General features: G+C 37.4%; 1 protein-coding gene across 26 annotated transcripts in view; it reads left to right on the top strand.

Moving 5' to 3' along the window:
• Nucleotides 1-17,857, top strand: part of NRXN3 (neurexin 3) — a 967,492-nt gene extending 949,635 nt beyond the window's left edge. For 18 of the 26 annotated variants that reach the window (XM_071426717.1, XM_071426711.1, XM_071426710.1 and 15 more), the window contains one exon: nucleotides 14,906-17,857. In XM_071426717.1, coding sequence (XP_071282818.1) covers nucleotides 14,906-15,207 — 302 coding nt within the window. In that variant the 3' untranslated portion in view covers nucleotides 15,208-17,857. Of the gene's footprint in view, nucleotides 1-14,281 lie in introns of all 26 variants that reach the window. The other 8 variants (XM_071426693.1, XM_071426694.1, XM_071426696.1 and 5 more) reach the window with 2 other exon arrangements.
• The last annotated feature ends 1,799 nt before the right edge of the window (nucleotides 17,858-19,656 follow it).

The raw sequence follows: 19,656 nt of genomic DNA, 5'->3' as shown, positions 1-19,656 counted from the left end.
AATTGTGTATTGTTATTAGTTGGAATTCATCACCATGTTTGGAGTCCAGTTTACATGTTAACACCCTTGCTCTTTTCTAGAGCTTGTCTGTGTACTGTGTGTACACTGTTAAATGTACTGATTGCCATGTATCTTTGAGAATAAGGTGTAGCTGCATCAGTGGAGACTTCTAAAGTGAAATGCTTTGGATCTTTAATGTCTTCCAGAGACATAAGTAATGCCTAGGATGTTCCTGGATTATTTAGCCATCAAAGAAGTGGACACTTTTCTTTGTGTAGTTTTACTTTGCTTTATTTTGTTTACAACTCCAAGATGAAAAGCACAATATCTATATCTGGATACAAGCTGCAAATGCAGGCTCCTCCCAGCACTGATTTGTCTCTGTAACAGGAGTATGAAATACTAAAAGAAGAGGGGTTATTGAGGGCAGAACTAGAATCACTACTGTTCCTTCAGAAAGTAAGCTTAAGTTCACTGCAAAAGAAACCTTTTACCAGCAATTCTGCTGTGCTTTGGGTTCTTCTCTCACAAAGCAAGGAAGGAAGTTCCATCCACTGAGTTGCTTGCAGTTGGATTAGCTGCAGACTTTGAAAATGTAATGTGCTTATGCTGTTTTAGGGATTAATTCAATTCCTTTGTAGGAACTTTCAACAGAAATGGCAAATGTAGCCTAGTTTGCAAGTGATTAAAAATATTGCACTGAAAAAGTGTTCTGCCTACTTCTGAAGTACACAACTTCCTTTCAGGTAGTTGTAGATAAGCTCTCACCTTAGCCTCCTTTTCTCCAGGTTTAACAATCTCAGCTGCCTCAGCCACTCCCTGTAGGACTTTCCAGACCCTTCAGCAGCTTTGTTGTCATTCTCAGGACGTGTCCCAGCACCTCAGTGTCTTTCTTGCAGTGAGGGGCCCAAAATCTAGCACAGCACTTAAGGTGTGGCCTCACCAGCATAGGGAGACAGCCACTGCCCTGGTTCTGCTGGCCACACTATTTCACACAGCCCAGGATGCCATTGGCCTTCTTGCCCACCTGGGCACACACTGGCTCATGTTCAGCAGCTGCTGACCAGCACCCCTCAGGTCCTTTTCTGCTGGGCAGCTTTCCAGCCACTTTCTGTCCCTTAGCACTGCCTGGGGTTGTTGTGACTCAAGTGCAGAACCCAGCACTTGGCCTTGTTGAACCTTGTACAGTTTTATCTCAGCCCATTGATCCAACCTGTCCAACATGATGTGACTTCTTAGGATGCTACTACTGAGAAGATATGCAGAAGTCATGAAGTATTTACTAGCATTTGGACAACCTGATGACATGTATTTTTACCTGTCTGGTTCAGAGCTGTATACTGAAGAAAGGAGGAGACACTAATATAGCCTTGCTGTTCTATATTTGTCAATTAGCAGAAAACTATGTACATTTTAGTATTGCAGAAAACTTTTGCTACATATGTGTAGACCAAAGACAGTAAACTATTCCTGCTTCCACTCAAATTATTGGATGTCATTCTGCTGCTGAGTTTGTCAGTATGAGAATCTGGGTTTTGGTTGCAAAATCCCTTCAGAAACACTTCTTTCCATTTAACTGACTTCTAGGATAAGTTTGGCTTTACATTAAAAAAAAAAAAAGCTATAGCTGGGCTGACTACAAATATCAATCTTCAGTCTTTCAAAAAACATCACAACAGATCTTGCTCCCTGGAGAAAGAGACAGTTTAGAGATGCATGGGAAGAATGCTTTCAGGCCAGTGATACTGGTTGGGCTGCTTAGCACTGGAAGCATCAAATACTCTTTGATTTGAAGGACTGTGAAAAGATAATAAGCTTATGGCAAACACCTGAAAAATTCTTTACTGCTGTGGCAGTTTAGCCCTATGATTTCCTTAGCTCTCAGAGCTATAAATGTGCTTTCATTTCTGATAGTTTTTTTGCTCATTGCTATAAAGAAGCCCTACTAATTAACACAAACCCAAACAGAACAGCATGTGGGACTTTGCCAGTCATTTTCATATAGATAATCTTACTATGGATTGCTTTTTTATTTCTAAGCTTCAGTTGTGCCCATGGGCTTAGAATGAGAGAGCTTTTTACCAGTACAAACAGCTGGTGCAAGAGAAGTGATATACTAATTTATATTCTTAGGCTCTTCCTATCTCTGTGTTTTGTAGTGGACCAGCTAATTCAATACACTTGTCTTGCAGATTAAATTAGTGCAGATAGCTGATGGGAATCACAGGAACAGATTTTTATTCTGAGTTGAGTGTAGGAAGAGGTTTTGCTTTGAAACTTAGTATTTAATCCTATTAATCTATAAGTTATTTGTTACTTCTGGTATGCTAAGCATTCGTTTGGCTGGATGGTTGAAAAACACTATGAAAGGTTAAAAGCATGCAAGAATGAGCAGGTTGTTTTGGGAGCTAGTACAAAGCAGGAAGAACCAGAGTTATGTTGCAGTGGATAGAACTCAAATAATTTGGGATTCAGTGTCTTAGGGAAGAGAGAAACTATCAGCTTTAATGGAGAGCAGGGACATGAAGTTGTGTAAGGGGAGGTTTTGGTTGGATATTTCAAGGTTCTTTACCCAGAGGGTGGTTGGGCATTGGGACAGGCTCCCCAGGAAAGTGGTCAGAGCACTAAGCCTGACAGAGTTCAAGTATTTATGCAATACTCCCAGGTGCATGGTGGGACTCATCTTGGGGTGCTGTCCAGCGCCACGAGTTGGACTTTGATAGTCTTAGTGGGTCCCTTTCAACTCTGTCTATTCTGTAATTGATTCTGTGACTAGAGTGGTAAAAGACATGGAAGTTCCAGAGGTTAGCATGAATCTGGGTACTGCAGTGCAGCCCTAGATCCTAATTTACCATCCATCTTTCATATTGCTTTTTAACACATACACACACATGCACACATAGAGAGAAATGTGCATTACCTTACTTTTCTTATTTCCCTTTAAAATGCAACTTGAAAACAAAAAATAGTATAATAAAACTTTATCATTGAAGCCACTGAACAAGGGGCTTTTTGTATAATTGTTTCCCAGTTGATATATGGATTTTTTCATTTGAAAACACTGGCTATCAGCTCAATCCTTCAAGCAAGAAACTTGTAAGCTTTGATAATACAGATGTTTATACTCCTAGTCCTTTGATCTACTTTAAGTTTTTTGAAAATTGAAAAAAAAAAAAAAGCTGCACTAGTAATGCTTTTTAGTCTTTGTTTTTCTGAGGAATAATTTGCTAAATGTTCAGTAATAAAATAGCATCTTGTAATTTCATGTGGAAGCATTTAGGATCCAATTTTCAAATTAGGACGTCTAATTTTTATTATTAACTGCCAGAATTTCTTTAAATACTGAAGAAGGTTTTGCCAGCCTCAACAGAAATTGTTGGACCCAAATTTTCCAAAGAACTCTACTTCTATTCAAGCACCTCTGTATTGACCAAATAAAAAATTGCTTAGCACCCCTCAAATGCTCTTCTAAGGCTAACATCAAGATTTCCTTTACAAAATCTTGTCATCTCTTGAAGTGTCTCTGGCTCCAGTTGTGGTTCTGTCTTTTGATCTTGCAGGCAATGAGTTAGAAGTTTATCGTCAAATAGGGCATAAGTATTTTCTGGAGAGGCCTGACATGGACTGCACAGTTGGCAACCAGACTCATGCCTTACAGTCTGTTTTGCATCAAAGAGAAGGCACTCAGTTCTAATGTGCTGAAGGGGGATATTTCACTGCTCTGAAATCCAGCTGCAAGTCATGACAAATACTGATTAAAATTCAAAGCTTAAATGCCTCTTTGTGAAACTCCCTAAGTACAATTAAACCAGAGGCTCGGAATCCTGGTGGGGAGTGATGTCCAGGGACACTAGCCTTGTAACCTTGCCAACCAAAAATCTCCACTGAGGTCTGAAAAGGCCTCACTTCTGTAAATTTTTTTCATATTCCTAACCAATTTTTTCTGATCCATAAAATGAATCCCCAAATTTTCCTATGTAGACCAATGTTTTGCTTCCTGTAACCTGCATGTTTTGTCCCTGGGATTACCCTGGCCAGGTTTCCTCTTCTGTGGTGTGACCTCTTCCCTTCCTAACATGTTTACTAAAGGGATGCAGGAGATAGGTCCACTGTAGCCTCCCAGCATAGGCATGGTACATTCCAGCTACAGCTGCACTGTGCTGTTAGTCAGTGCAACCTCATCACTTCTGAAGTAGAGCTCTTATATAACTCCTCTCAGAACTGGACACTTTTCAGTAATACATCCAAAACCAAACCAGGCTATTTAATTTTTATGGGGTTTATACTTAATTAATATTCCCCAGAACTAACACTGATCTGTCAGTGGCTTTAGAGGGGCTATTGCTCCTCACATTTATAACTACCAGAACATCTTACCTGTTTGTTATCATACCTACACAGAAATACCCCTGGCCACATCCACAGGGAGGAAATCCCCATTATTCCCAGAAATTCAATCTCAAGATCGCTCCCACTTCAACTGGTTTGTGGTAGAATGACCAAGCTCATGGAATGATATTACTGACATTCCTGATGGAAAGCTAAGGTGTATGCAGTGCTTACAGCCAGATTTTCCCACCTGCTGGAGAGATTTCTCTTAGGCAGGGTCCAGAGCTGTATATGTAATTTTATTGTCTTTTAAAACACCAAACAAAACAGTTTGTTTGCCTGGGGTCCTGAGTTCCTTCTTGGAAGGACTCTGATATCTAAGGGGTGGTCTTTACACAAGAAAAATGCAGACATCATATGTGTCATTAAGGAATTCAGAGAAAGCTGAGGACCCCTCTAGGACATACAGTATCTGGAATACTGTTTCAGGAAAGAACCAATTAGTAATAGCTCCTTGAACTTTTAATACTTTTGTAGCATAGGAGAAAGTAGTCTCTGTCTTAGTGCTAGCAGTGGCAGCATTTTCTGCCACTGGGCAGAAAAATATGCCACTGATTTCAGGTGTGCCTTGGAGAGTCAGAGTCAGAACAAAGGATGGAGTTTGGTGTTTTGAACAGATTCAACTAGGTCACAGTCAGGGTGAAAAGTCTATCCTAGCATAGCTTATAATTTCTCCTCACCCTTTTCCCCTTCTGACCTCCCCCAGAAATGCAGAGATCCTGCTGGAATGTGCTTTGCCCTTTCTGGAGAGGCATGGATGGTACACCCCTTGTCCGCGCCTTCCCTTCTGCCTGCCCGCCCCCAAATCCTTGCTTGCTCTTCTGTTTTTCTACTTTCCCTAAATGCAACTTACTTTAAGCATGCATTATTATTAACATCCTACAGTAAAATTAAGCTATTATATAACCCATTTGTCAATCTCAGCCAATTTCTTCTATCTTTTTCTATGTCTATTTATGACGTACATCCAGACTGCACGTCCTTTTTTTTTTCCCTCTCCATGTTTATTTTAAAAATAAGTGATAAAAAAAAGATGTATTAAAAAAAAAAGCAACACTCAAGGGCGGTGGGGTTTTTGGCCGACAATTGAAAACTTATTTGAATGGGAGGGGGGTGGAAGGAAAGAGAATCCGATTATTTTTTTAAAAAATTTCAAATTATGAAAGTGTCCCTAGACTGCTTTGTCTGTTCCTTTCAATGTGTGCATCTGGTTTGTCCATCTTTGAAAGTGTGTGGAATAATTTTTTCTTTAAAAATAAATTTTCAAAGTCCAGCAATTGTTCTTATCTCCCTTCTTCCTGGGAACAAAGAGAACTCTCTATTTCATCTTTTGCTTTTTTTTTTAGTATATCTCTTCATAGTTCTATTTTGATGTATTTCTTTTCAATGGTTGAATTTCTATCTTAGATTTGGTTTGTTCCAATCTAATAATGAAAAAAACAAACAAAACAAAAGAGTTATGAATTGTTTTCTGCAATTTTTTCCCTCTATTTCTGTCTTTAAATAAGGAACTACTTCACTGGCAGAATCCTACAGCTGTATTTTTGATATTCTCCAGGGAATCTGAATATGAAAGCAGTCTAATTTGACAGTGGGGAAGGGGTGTGCAAACATGATCTTTACATTTGAAACAGTACATTTGATGTACTCAAGAAACAATCGCCTCTAATTACTGAGAATACACTGTCAATTTGATGGACTTCAGAAAAGATGATTCTTAGAACAAGAAGGCTGTGGGTAGCTACAGATGAAGTTGTTCTAATTCCAATGCATAAAACTAGTTTCCTTGTTTTTTTTGTTTTACTCTCTGGTTATTATTATTATTACTATTATTATTATTATTATTATTAGTTTGTGTACTTTTACTGCTATTTTTAGTAGGGAAAAGTCTTAACTGTTTTTATAATTTGAGAACATTTAATGAAAATGTAACTATTAATACTATAATTATTAATTTTTTGTAACTTGCATGTTGAAGAAGTTGCAGCTTAGGGTTTGTGAGATTGTCAATGTTAGAGTTCTGTTCTTTCTTTTTGTTGATGGGCATGAATATGCTCATTTGTTTTTGTATATTGCCCATCCCTTCCTTACAGCCAGAAGCTCTAATGCTGCTAGATCACTCCGTACCGCCCTTACATGGACATGGCAACTGACTTACACATTCACTCCCATCATCTTCATCTCCTGTGTAGTACACTCATAGATTTTTACACTCCCACTCCATCCACCCTAAGCATTTTTTCTTCCCATAAGTTTCCCTTCACCACCCCTTTCTTTAGCATTGTTAAAATTTTATGTGCAGTCATCCATTCCTTAAAACACACACACACAAAAATTATAGAAAAAAAGAAAATGTTTAAAAAAATATATATCAAATTGACCAAAAAGGCAAAAAAGCAACAAACTGCTTTTCAAAAACATTATATGTAGATATGCAAACAAGCAAAAGTAAATTCAATAAATTGTACAGGATTTTTCAACTGCAATATGCTAACAACTTTACATAAGATAAAAAAATACAACCAAAAACAGCAGAAAAAAAAAGTTCAAATTTGTTAAGGTGCAAGATTTTTTTCTTTTCATGTTATGTGGTGTGGATGTATGTGTTGTTGCCTCCCTGTATCGCCCTTTGTTGTAAAACAAATATATTTAAAAAGAAATAATAAACATTTTGCTAAAAAAGTTTTTAAGAAACAACAACAAAAAAAAGCAAGTTACAAGAATGTGGCAATGCTACTTGTCCAAGAGCATTCTTACACAACTTTCTTTTGTAAATTTTTCCTTTCATGCCAAAAAACATGCGGGCAATTTGTTGATGTAAGTTGACTGTTATGAAATCAATGTGGTATGCTTTCTAAATATTTTTATGTATTTTTGGTTACCTTTTTTTAAAGGAAATAATGTTTTTGATTTTCATAATTTTTTTAAGTTCTCATAGGTTTTGATCTTTCTTTTGCTGATAAAGTGAATTACTTGTTCTGTTTTTCTTTTTCTGACCTTGTTGCTGTGGCGTTTTTATTTTCTAGTGTATGGTTTTGCTTTCGGAAAATATATATAAGTTTATTTATTTTTTAATCAGTTTGTAATTGCCTTTATGTTATGTGCTCTTTGTATATTGTCAATTGCCATATTGTATTGTGCATAGGATGGGTGAAGGAGTCTGAGGCAATTTGGTTCTGTTCTTTCTCAGTCCCCCTCTAGAAGCTTTCTTTCCCTTTCCCCACACGAATCACCAGTAACATTACTTCTTTTCACGTTACTTAAATTGTATTTAACCTGGTGGTCTAGCCTTCATGCCAAGTCAAAATTTATGGGGCTTCTTTAGCATTTTGGTAGTTCTCTGGGGTTTCCTATTGCAGCTCTACACCATTCCTACTTTATTCCCATGAAACTATTTTATTTCTATTGAATTTTTTAATTGCTGATTATGTGCCTGATGTCCAGTCCAAATGATACTCTCAAGTGTACTCTTACCAGGTTAGTGTACCCACCATATTGCTATTAGTATCAGACTTGATAGCATCGTCCAGAAATGATGCAGACAGATCCTGAACCTCTAAAATTTCCGTACTACAAAAGAAGTTTGCATTAGTTTCTTCAAAAAGCAGTGACTAAAATAAGAGAAAGCTGTACTTCTTTATAAGTATGTATGTTTTCACCATTTCTGCATAGTAATGCTGTGCTCAGCAGGTATATTAGGTTCAACCATCAAAGTCCCAGGGACAACTGATACTGAAAACACAACAAATAATTATACTGAATAGGAAGCTGTCACCAGGTAATCATAAAAGTTTAAAATAATGGTCGGAGATAGAAGAGGGAATGCCTCAATTGGTTCAGAGAAGCTCAGTGTCTGGGCACCAAAATTCTTGGTTTTGCTCTAGAATTTTGCTTCTAGACATGATGTCAGGACCTCTCTGGAAGGTTCTATTTCACTAAAACTCCACAAAGGTGAGCAATAATTTACATCAGTAACAGACAGCCCAACATTAACTTGAGATTCATGACATCTCAAACTCTGTACCTTCATGTTGCTCATGAACCATCTGTTGGGAAACACTGCATTTACTGATGTCTTTTAATATCGTTGGGGGGAGGGGCTTAGGAAATGCTTTTCAACCAACTCCACCAGAAATCCAGTTTTATCGAATAACTTTGAGGACTATATAGTCTCTGAAATTAAAAGGAGATATCTGAGATAAAGAGTTGCAGTATGCCATTGTGGAAATCTTGTTTTTTCTCTCTACTACACTCTGTCATTTGCAATTAATTCAGACTGCAAGAGTAGAAAATATTGAGAATGTTCATATACTGGGTTTTGTGTTAGCATCATCATTCCTTTGAATCAGAGACTATATTCTGAATAATTTCCTCTTTTTATCCTCAGAGGACTCAAAGCAGAATTAACTAAATACCATTAGACCGAAATTTATGAACTCAGTCTTTTAATAAGAAATTATCGTGTTGATACAGGGCAGGGGAAAGGTAAGGAATTAGTTCTCTGCCAAGTATTCCATATTAAAAATGGAGTCACACTTCAGAGGAACATCGAAAGAATAGAATGAAAATTGCAAACTTTGGATGCAGAATTTCAAGTACCTGCAGGAATGGATGAATTGTGCAGCCTTTATGGATGATAATTTAAAGCTCCTCAGTTGCAGCTGGAAAAGAGAGACGATAAGGTATGTTCCTTATCATCAGCAGCAGAAGATGAATCTTTCAGGCTTCCTTTTTGTGTGCCTTTTGTCCTGTATCAGTTTGATGCCTGAAACTCCACTGAAGTAGTTGTAGCTCTAAAGATGAAAACCACCAGCTGCCACAGTTTTTCATGTTGTTTTATTTATCGAATTTTTTGGTGCCCTCTGCATTCCTGGCTTGCCCACACCATCCTCACAGTTCATAAGGCTTCTATTAAATTTTAAACACTCCATCTTTTCCAGTGGCAGAGGACTCTGACTAGAGCTCAGCTCCAGAGGTATGAATTATATATCTATAAATACACTCATAAAGCAAAAAGCAGGGCAGCTCCAAGGCTTAAGTAGACCTTTTATACCCCCAGTTCTCTTGGTAGTTTAAAGAAAAGCACAACTCCATGAAAGTAGTATATGTGTTACGTTAAAAGGCTAATTTTTAATTAATATATGTACACTTTCTGGAATGAGAGGGCCTAGCAAACCACTGGGCTGTTTGCTCTAAGATTTCCCACCTCACAGACTTCAGTTCTCTCAGAGCTTCTTCCAGTTTGGTGTTAAGTTTTTTTGGGGTTGGGTTTTTAGTTTCATCTACACTGTGGACGAGTTTTGCATCTATGTCACTGCAGAGGAAGCGATTTTATCTGTTTCTCTTTTGTTTAGTTCTTTGGCATTGTGTTGTCAAGAGGAGCTTTTTAAAACACATATTTCTATTCAAGAAACATCTATTCCCTGCTTAAGGGAGAAAGCACAAAGTAGGTGAAAAATAAATCTGGAAATTCCCTGTGAAATCTTTGGATTGCTAAAGTAACCCTGAATTCAAAGCATACCGGTGAGCACTTTTAACAGGTGCTTAACAGCCAACAGGAAAAAAAAGGGGAGAAAGAAACCTGCAACTACCAGGAAACAGCCTGTATCATTCACAAGCAGAATCTAAGTCTTACATGAATATTTGTTTGAAAGCCATGGCCCAAATGGGGTTGCAGCCTTGCTTTTTTTTTTTTTTTTTTTTTTTTTTTCATAGAACAGAGCAATTTGGAAATTGAACCTGTAAGTTTTATTCAAGGCTGCAAAGCATTAATTTTGAAGTTGAAAACTGGGTAAACATTGTGAGGAGAAAAGAAAATTTGATATACATAAAACCTCTCTCAAACATATTTCTCTTCAAAATTGTCATTGTTTTTCAAGGGCTCCTCTAGCTCTTTCTAGAGGCCTAAATCTATAAAACATTTTCCTTCCACAGCAAACCATTCAGGATCCAAATCCTGCATAAGATATTCTTGACAAACAAGTTTTAGTTTTTAAAATCTTTCAGTGCTCACCTTTAATCTGATGTGGGGCCTGGGCAAGAGACATCACTGGCTCCAGGCAGCTTCCTGCACCCTCAGCCATTCTTCTGTGAAAGATGATTCCCCCTACACACACACTCAATCTGCTGGTCATCAGACTCCCTCTCGTGTCTCTTACCTGTAGAAATGTAGTACCACTCACAGAGGTGCTTGCAGGTATGATATGAAAGTCTGCAATTGCTCCATAGATATTGGTGATCATATTTCTCACGCTTTCCTGGGAACTTTTCAGGATTTACATTCCCTGTTATCCTTAAATAACACGTTTCTCTTAAGCTGAGTGGAATTTTTATCATGTCATTTTTAAGGATGTTTTTATTCCCCTATAAATCACATACCCCAGGAAGTATTCATTGTGCTTGCATCCTGTTAAACTTACAGCTTCAAGTTTGCTGTGAGGTTTGCATAGATGCCTAACAATGCAATAAAAGAGAAGCCAGATTTGATACCTAAAGTGCTTTTTCTGATTTACTGTCACACAGCCTTTTTTGGCCTCAGTTTCTTCTATTACAGACAATTAAAAAATTAAAAATCAAAACATTATTACCATCTTTTCATCTATCTGATACACCACGAAGGTAAACGTAATAAATTAACTCCTTAATGGAGAAGTGACTCCTAAGGAAGGAGCTTAAACAGTCTCTATTTCTTGAGTATGCAAGTAGCCATAGTGTGGATCACTGGACAATTTGAAATATAAACTAGTGATGAGATTAAATAATTGAATCAAAATTAATCCAGTGCTCCTGGTATGAAAGTTATTTCTCTCCTCACATACATTGAGAGATGAAAGCTTTGTAAAACTTAGTCCTGACTTTGTCTTATTGCCTTCCATCCAACAGACTTGCTGGCATTGAAAATCTCCATCACTTATGTAAAACCCGAGTTATCATAGCAAGTCTATCAACTTTACTTCATATTTCAAGACAGCTGTGATCATTTTTATAATCCCAGTAGTTTTGATCATTATCTCAAGTCCTCAATAGCAACAAAACTATATAACCATGACCTGCTTTTAAATGCAAAAGGATAAATACATATTAAATATAAGAAATGTCTGATTCCTTCCAGAAAATTAATCATTAAGAAGACCAAAATAACTTCTTTTTGGATGAAAGCTACCCAAAATATTGCTCCAATGGGTGGCAGATATTAACTACATACTGATGCTGTAGGCCAGTATAATAGCTTTTAAGAACAAAGGCACTTCAAGGCTCCAGATGAACAATTAAAAGCTGACAAACTTTTTTCTTCCAGTTGAGTGTCACAGATGATGAATAAAAATCACAGATGAGTATTGCAATTGAACAGTAAAACACTGATCTTAAAAAACTGTTTAAAGGAACATTATCTATCCCTGACTTTCTGGAACTTAAACTCCAGACTCATGTCATTTGTTGCAATCCTCACTTAAATTCTGTTATTTTTATTCATTTTTTTACCAGGCTCACAGATGATCTTTCCCCCAAGGCATACTCCAAGTTCATCCTGAGACCACCTGTTTGCATAGATTATAGATGCTCTACTCAAGCCATGGATAGGCCTTCTGGACATATATAAATCATATTATATGCTCTAGTTTCTGCATTGCTCAGAAAACCGCTCAGATGCATGAGCACAAAATGCAGTGTAGCCATTTGGCAGACTTCACTGTAGGCTTTTTTACATAGTTTTTTTGAAAGCATGTAGTTTAGAGACATTGATACTTACTTTTTCAGTCTCTCTGCAGTAACAAAAGAGATATATGAACATACTGAGAAAGCTCAGAAAACTAAACAACATGTTCAAATTGTCCCTTTGTATCTTAACTTAAAACTAGCTTTGCATGAAAGTATGCAAGGTACCACATTTATTATTTTGGCATAATATCTACCCTGGTACCTCTGAGAGAATTCCAACTGTTTCAATTGATTAAACTGTGTCACCACTTAGTTTCCCATTAAGGAAAAGAATAAGCCATATTGCTATTTCAGCTATCCAGATTTAATCAAACTGTTAAGTACCTTTTTCAGTATATTTCTATCTCCTATGTGTAATTTGTTCAAATATATTGCTCTCCAAATACATTTAGAAGGTATTTTGATTTTAGACAATATTCCTTATAGACATTCCATAGACATTACTAGCAGAATTCAATGGGAAACAAGTGCATATAATATATAGGGTAAAATTGAGAGAGTAGAATTTTTGACCCTGATGAATTCAGCATTGTAGCAATGCCAAACTGCTCATTAGCAGTTATTAATACATAGCTAAAACTGAGAATTATTTATTTAGAAACTACAATTCCTTTTGTACATTCTCCTTAAGCAATGGTGAGTATAAATCAAAATTTCCTGTGCACTAGAAATACTTACTGAGTTGCACTCCTTTGAAAAGATCTAGGTGATTCTTATTATGTTAGCTGAACAATTCGATTTATATTTTAAGCTGCTTTCTTACATGGCTAGGCAAAGAAAAATTACCCAAATGAAAATCTATACACAAACTTTCAAAATCAATATAGTTCACTCTAAAAACAAAATTTTGATGACCTGTATGTCAACAGAAGACTATATAAACAGAGGTAGAGGAATTAGACAAATTAATAAGATTCCTCACTTTTTTTTTTTTTAGTCCACAATATAAAACACTGGAGTTTTAACTGCCATATACTCAAAAGTAGAGGTGCAGTCACATTATGATATAGAGACAACAGAAGGCTATTACCCAACAAGTAGCAATATTGCTGCTCAGAATCCAAATCACAGAAATGATACACTGATTTTCTTGTTTTATTTGCAGCTTATATTGTTGTAAGGTAAAATTGTTACATCTATAGCTTTATTGTTCTGCTTGAAGAGGAGACCATTAAGTCCACCTTGTTTTCAGCCCTCTGTAGGCAGGTAACCATCATGTTAGAAATCAGTAGAACTGATTGCAACTGTCTGCCTGTCAAGAAGAAGTAACAGTAGGTGTGAAGACAATTTCTGCAGACTCAAGTGCTAATTTGGTTCATCAAAGTCCTTATTCAGTTTTTTTTTTGTCAATCCCTATAAAATCTATTTTAATTTTTAATCAAATTATAGTAAATGAATATCAAGAAGAATGGAAGATGAAGATAGCATGGCACTAGTAGCCCCAAAAGATGCAAGGAAAGGGACATTCCTAGTGTCAAACAGAATGCTAAAGAAAGATTAAAAAGAAATGAGAGAATAGAGCTCTCTACCTTCATGGACTCAGTAAGTACTTGGTTCTTATTCCATCCCTCACATTCATGAATCTTCCCACAATTTAAAAGCCAGACAATGATAAGGAAGAAATGGATGAATGGACAACACCTTAGGGAAGGGACTTATATACTGCTGCAGAGGGTGAGCATATTAGAATGGCAGAGAAGAAATACCACTGTCATTTTAAATGAAAATAATCAGAAGAGGAAGGTTCATCAACTGGCAAGATGAATGGTTGAAAATAAAGCTAGGAGAACACTGGTCTATGGCAGTCTAAAGTAATTAATTTAAATAGTCTTCTAATCAAATACTTGAAAAAGATCACTACCAAAACTTGATGACCACAGAGTCACTTGAGAGTATCTCCAAAAATAAAAAAAATTGGATCAGTAAAAATTGAGGGTATTTCACTGTACATACCTAGCATAGGTAGGAGATGGAGCATTCACTTTACCGATGCCCGAGCAGGGTGGGAGGGAACAATGAAAGGCAGCCCCAGGAAAGTATGTTGGTAGTGTAGCTAGAGAGAGACACCTTTTCATAATGCCCAGATCCTCTCTCACCCTTAAGTGAACTGCAAATGGTGCATTGTGTCATTAAAATGTACTAATCTTTTTTTTTTTTCTCTTTTCCATCCCAGGAGGTGAATTAGTTATCCCTCTACTTGTAGAAGACCCTTTAGATATCCCTCCTATTGCTACTCGTGCACCTTTCATTACACTTCCCCCTACCTTTCGCCCCCTCCTCACCATTATTGAGACCACCAAAGATTCCCTGTCCATGACCTCTGAGGCGGGGTTACCTTGCTTGTCGGACCAAGGCAGCGATGGTTGTGATGATGATGGCTTGGTGATATCTGGGTATGGCTCAGGGGAAACCTTTGACTCTAACCTACCCCCTACTGATGATGAAGATTTTTACACCACCTTCTCCTTGGTAACAGATAAGAGTCTTTCCACTTCAATCTTCGAAGGTGGCTACAAAGCACACGCACCCAAGTGGGAATCCAAGGACTTTAGACCTAACAAAGTCTCCGAAACTGGTAGGACTACTACCACGTCTTTGTCCCCTGAGCTGATCCGCTCCACAGCTTCGTCCTCGACTGTGATGATTCCCAAATTGCCAGCCGGCAAAATGAATAACCGTGAGCTCAAACCCCAGCCTGACATAGTCTTGCTTCCGTTGCCCACTGCCTATGAGCTAGACAGCACAAAGCTGAAGAGCCCGCTAATCACTTCCCCCATGTTCCGTAATGTGCCCACAGCAAACCCCACGGAGCCGGGAATCAGACGGGTTCCGGGGGCCTCAGAGGTGGTCCGTGAGTCGAGCAGCACAACGGGGATGGTCGTCGGCATTGTGGCTGCTGCCGCCCTCTGCATCCTCATCCTCCTGTACGCCATGTACAAGTACAGGAACAGGGACGAGGGGTCCTATCAGGTGGACGAGACGCGGAACTACATCAGCAACTCAGCCCAGAGCAACGGCACGCTCGTGAAGGAGAAGCAGCAGAGCTCAAAGAGCGGCCACAAGAAGCAGAAAAACAAGGACAAAGAGTATTATGTGTAAAAAAGAATAATTATTTATATATAAATATAGAAATACTTAATGAGATTTAACTGAGATATCAGAACCATTGCAGCAAACGAGATGATTGGGAGATATCGTTTGTGGGAAAAAGTATTGGGAAAAAATTTCAGCAGTGACTGTTAATGTCTAAGTCCTCACTTGGAGTCAGCAAACTTTGCCCTTATGTATTATAAAGCACACTTAGCGTTCTGGAGATGGCGCGCACAGCTCTGCTCTGTTAGTGAACTTGGACATCTCCAAATCTCCTCCTCCGCTGAACTTTCTGCAAAGGTAGAAGACTTCATGGCTTACTTGTTTCATATCTCCAAGTGAGTCTTTAACAATGTTCGTGATCCCTGACTGTATCAATAATTTTTCAGTTTACTTATTTAAAAAAAAAAAAAAAAAGAAGGAAAAAGAAAAATATAAACATTATTAAACAACAAAGATATATCGAACAAACTGATCTGGCCGTGTCCAGCATACACATAACTTTTCGAGATTGGAGGAGGGGAATAAATGAGTTTGGAGATTGTTGGTTTTTTGGTTTGATTTTGTTTTGTTTCTTGGGTTGCTTTTTGTTTGGTTTCTTTGGTTACTTTGGGTGAGGGAGGGAAGAGTGGAGTGGAATGATGTGGGGGGTGACCCAGGACACGAGACGAAATCTCGGAAAAAAAAATCCATAATAAATAAAGAGAGACTATTGCCGTATATGAATTCAAAAGCTACCCATGGTGTTTACTCTGCATATCTGGTTGTATTGTCTCTAGAATCCATCATCTTGTAGTAAGTTGTTTGCTAACAATGCAGTGACAGTGTCTGATGAGTGGTGCTGAGGAAAATTGTCATGGAAAGCTGGTTCTCTTGGATCTGGCTCCAGTATTTGCAATTGAACTGAAGAGCAGATGGGTTAAGGTCTGTTCTGATCAGTTATTGGCTTTGAGTATAGCACTCAGTATGCATTTGACAACCAAAGTATGGTTAATGGGATTCGGAGATTCAAAAAAGAATGCTTAAAAGTTATTAACTGTTCTGAACTGAATATACTGTGCAAAAGTAAAGGAGCCTTCCTCTGGGATCTGGTTCTGTGATGCTGCAATGCATGCAAAAAATAATAATAAATCAGTTTAATAAAGTGATCAGAAAGACACCACTGGAGTTCAACTTGTGACAAGACCAATGAACATCAGAAAAGCTAAACACTTGTAAAAGAATGCAAATTACATCGTTTTTTTGACATATAACTGTTTTTCATATGTAATATTTTAATTTTGTAGCTTGACATTTCAGATCATCTCTGTCTTTCCATTTGCCCTATTCTCCCTTTTCCTTCTCTTTTATATAAAAGAAAATAAATAAAGCTGCTGTGACACACAAAAAATAATAAAGAAAAATTAATTTAATAATTTAATATATATATATACACACAGATATATTTATCATGGTATGTTTGATGGGACGGCTGGAACAGAAGTTCTGTTATGGTCTTAATGCGGAATAAGAATGTTCTTGAAGAACAGAGTAAAAAGAAACAGACAACAAAAGCAAACCTTAAAATGTGAAGGGAGCGTGTGTTTTAGCTTTGTCACAGTTACCTGTGTCAAAAAAAAAAAACCTGAAATTTTGTTTACATATTTTACTACTATTTTTTTGCTAGTATAATTTCTATATGGATACCCTAATGGTGTATATAATGTTTTATGGTTAAATTGGGAATGTCTTATGTTTTATTTAACCTATTTAATTTGGTTGTTTGGTTTCTACATTTTCCCAGTTATTGTGAAAAGGATTATCTTACTGTACAGAACAATAGTGAGGTGGTTTGACGGCCATGTCTATCATGTGCAAAAAAGTAGATGAGGGAGAGAGACAGAGTGGGAAACAACAGAAACCAAGACGGGTTGAGAGCCCTGGGATATCAGAAATGAAAGCTTTTGCTGTATGCGGATGAAAACTAATCAGCTGTTTAGGTTTAGAAATCTACTCTTGCTGGTGTTTATAAGTCGCATGAATATTTGACTTTGAAGAAGTTTCATCAGATACACACACGCACATGGGAACTTAAATTGAGAAAAACAGTCTTCTCAAGCACATAGAGAAGGCACTTTCATGTTAACAAATATTTTCAGTGCGTGTATGTGTGCGTGTGTGTGGTGCGTGTGTGCGTGTGTGAGGTTGAGCTTTTTCTTTTTTATTTTTTATACTAAAAAGATAAAAAGACAGGTTTTAAAAAGGTATGAAAGCACGATTTTAGATGACTTAACTGGCCGAAACTATATAAAAGTTGATTATATCTTGATGTCTGTAAAAGATTGCTGTTCTTGGAGTCTTGGAGTCTTGTGAAATGATTTCCTGCTTTCTTTCTTCCTTTCCTTTTTGCTTTCCTTTTTTAAGTTAAAGGAAAAATATTTACAGTTTCCTTTTTTGTGTAAGTTTCTATTGGACAGTTTTTGGGAACATGTGCATTTCTGTATGTGGGCTACTACCATATCCCTGTTGCTTTATGGACAACCTGGAGAATTTTTATTTGAGTTATCGTGATGTTATTGCTTTTCTTTCTTTTCTTTTTTCTTCTTCTTTTTGATTCTTTTTCTTTTCTTAGTTGCAGTTTGTTTAAAGATATGCTTAGCAATAAAATGTTCTTCCCAAAGCCCTGGATCTTGCTGCGTTTTTATTTCCAAAAGACTTCAGGGAAATTCCAGACCTTTAAAGGTGAAAATATTCTGTGATGCAAGTATCCCCCATCCCACAGGAGTGTCTAGCCACCAATTTACAGAATCATGTTCATGTTTGCATTCTTCTTTTAGTCCAATGAACCTTTTTTCTTTCCTTTGCAGAGATATAAATTAAACTTGAGTCTGGAATCTATCTCATACCACTTCTACTACCTCAGTTGCATCATTCTCTGTAGTATGGGTTTCAGTTATTTCAGATAAAAGCATACCTAGGACATTGACTTAGTATGCCCTTTCTTATGTGCTGCCTTTGAAGTGTGTAGCTCTTTCAATGATGTTTATGGGATTCTTGATTCATCTTTGGTCAGGAGTCAGTGGTAGATTCTTTGAGTGTTCACCTCTTTCCAGTTCACCCCAACTACGGTACTGAATGTTCCTTGTCCTACTGGGCATTATAGTCTGATTCTGGCCATCATGTAAAATTGCCAATACCTTATCATTCAGCAAGTTGTACAGAACTTCAGTTCATAGTGGCAGTGTGGGGTTTTGACAGATTCAAGCTTCCCAAGCTATCTGCAAGGTTTTTAACTTTTTACAGGCATCTGGAGTTCAGCCAAATGAGTATTTCACAGCCCTTTCATTTTCAGCCAGGGATGACTTCTTCACCTTTTTTTCCCCTAGGTGGAATCCATAGGTCTTTTGAACAGTGTTTCCTCAAGTTTCATTTACAATCAAATTCGACTTAGGATAAAATGATTGTTCTGTGATTTTCTACATTGTTTTTGCTCACATTTGCATAGGCGAGAATATGTATGTGTACATACATGTGAGGTTCTTCAACTGTTTTCAGTTCTTTTGTGAATCATGTTCTGATAGATTCCCACATGTATCAAACCCACAGGTCTGGTCTAATCTTCACTCATTTCCCTCCCAAAATCCTTAAATTTCTGAGTGATGACTGGTACCTAATATTTCCAGTACTGGAGCAATCAGCTGGTATGTGAGAGATATAGATCTGAACCTAAATATCTCTTCTAATATTGCCAAAAATTTCCTTATCACCAAGCAGTTGGTGTTCTGAAAAAATATTTTCCTTCCTCAGTACTTCTCTCAAAACCTGTTATACTTCATATCATTATGAAATATTGTGTGAAGCAAGAAATTTCAACCTGACTTACCCTAAACCCTCTGGCTGTAGTCATGCTTTTTCTCATTTTTTCTGTCATCTAATGACCATTTTATTACTTAGGCTAAATGAAAATGTCAGAAAAGAGATTTCATTGCTGCCTAAAAGGCTTGGAATTATTGTATGTCTTTGGCTCATCACAGAACCATAGAATTGTTGAGATAGAAAAGGGCCCCTGGAGATCATGTTGTCCAAGCTCTACCACCCCAAAGCAGAGTCAATGGCAGTAACTTGCCCAGGACTATGTCTATTTTTGTTAATATCTCCACATGTAAATGCTACAATCTCTCTAGGCAACCTGCTCTGTACAAGCACACTCAGTGTAAACATTTTTTTTTTTTTATTGTTGTGGTTCAACAAAATTTAATTCATTGGTTCCCATTTCCTTTTACCCTTTTTCTGGGTACCAGGGAAAATATCCTGGCTCTCTTTTCTTTACAGCCTCCCTTCAGGTGTTCATACATATTAGTAATATTCCCTATAAGCCTTTGCTTCTTCAGGCTGAGCTGTCCCAGCTCCCTCAGCCTCTCCATATACAACATACGCTCCAATCACTTATTCATCTTCATGTCTCTTTATCAGACTCAC

Source organism: Agelaius tricolor, unplaced genomic scaffold, assembly GCF_023055355.1.
Source record: "Agelaius tricolor isolate 1412-34295 unplaced genomic scaffold, bAgeTri1.0.p SCAF_5, whole genome shotgun sequence".
Lineage (NCBI taxonomy): Eukaryota > Metazoa > Chordata > Aves > Passeriformes > Icteridae > Agelaius > Agelaius tricolor.
This window is presented reverse-complemented; position numbering and strand designations above follow the sequence as displayed.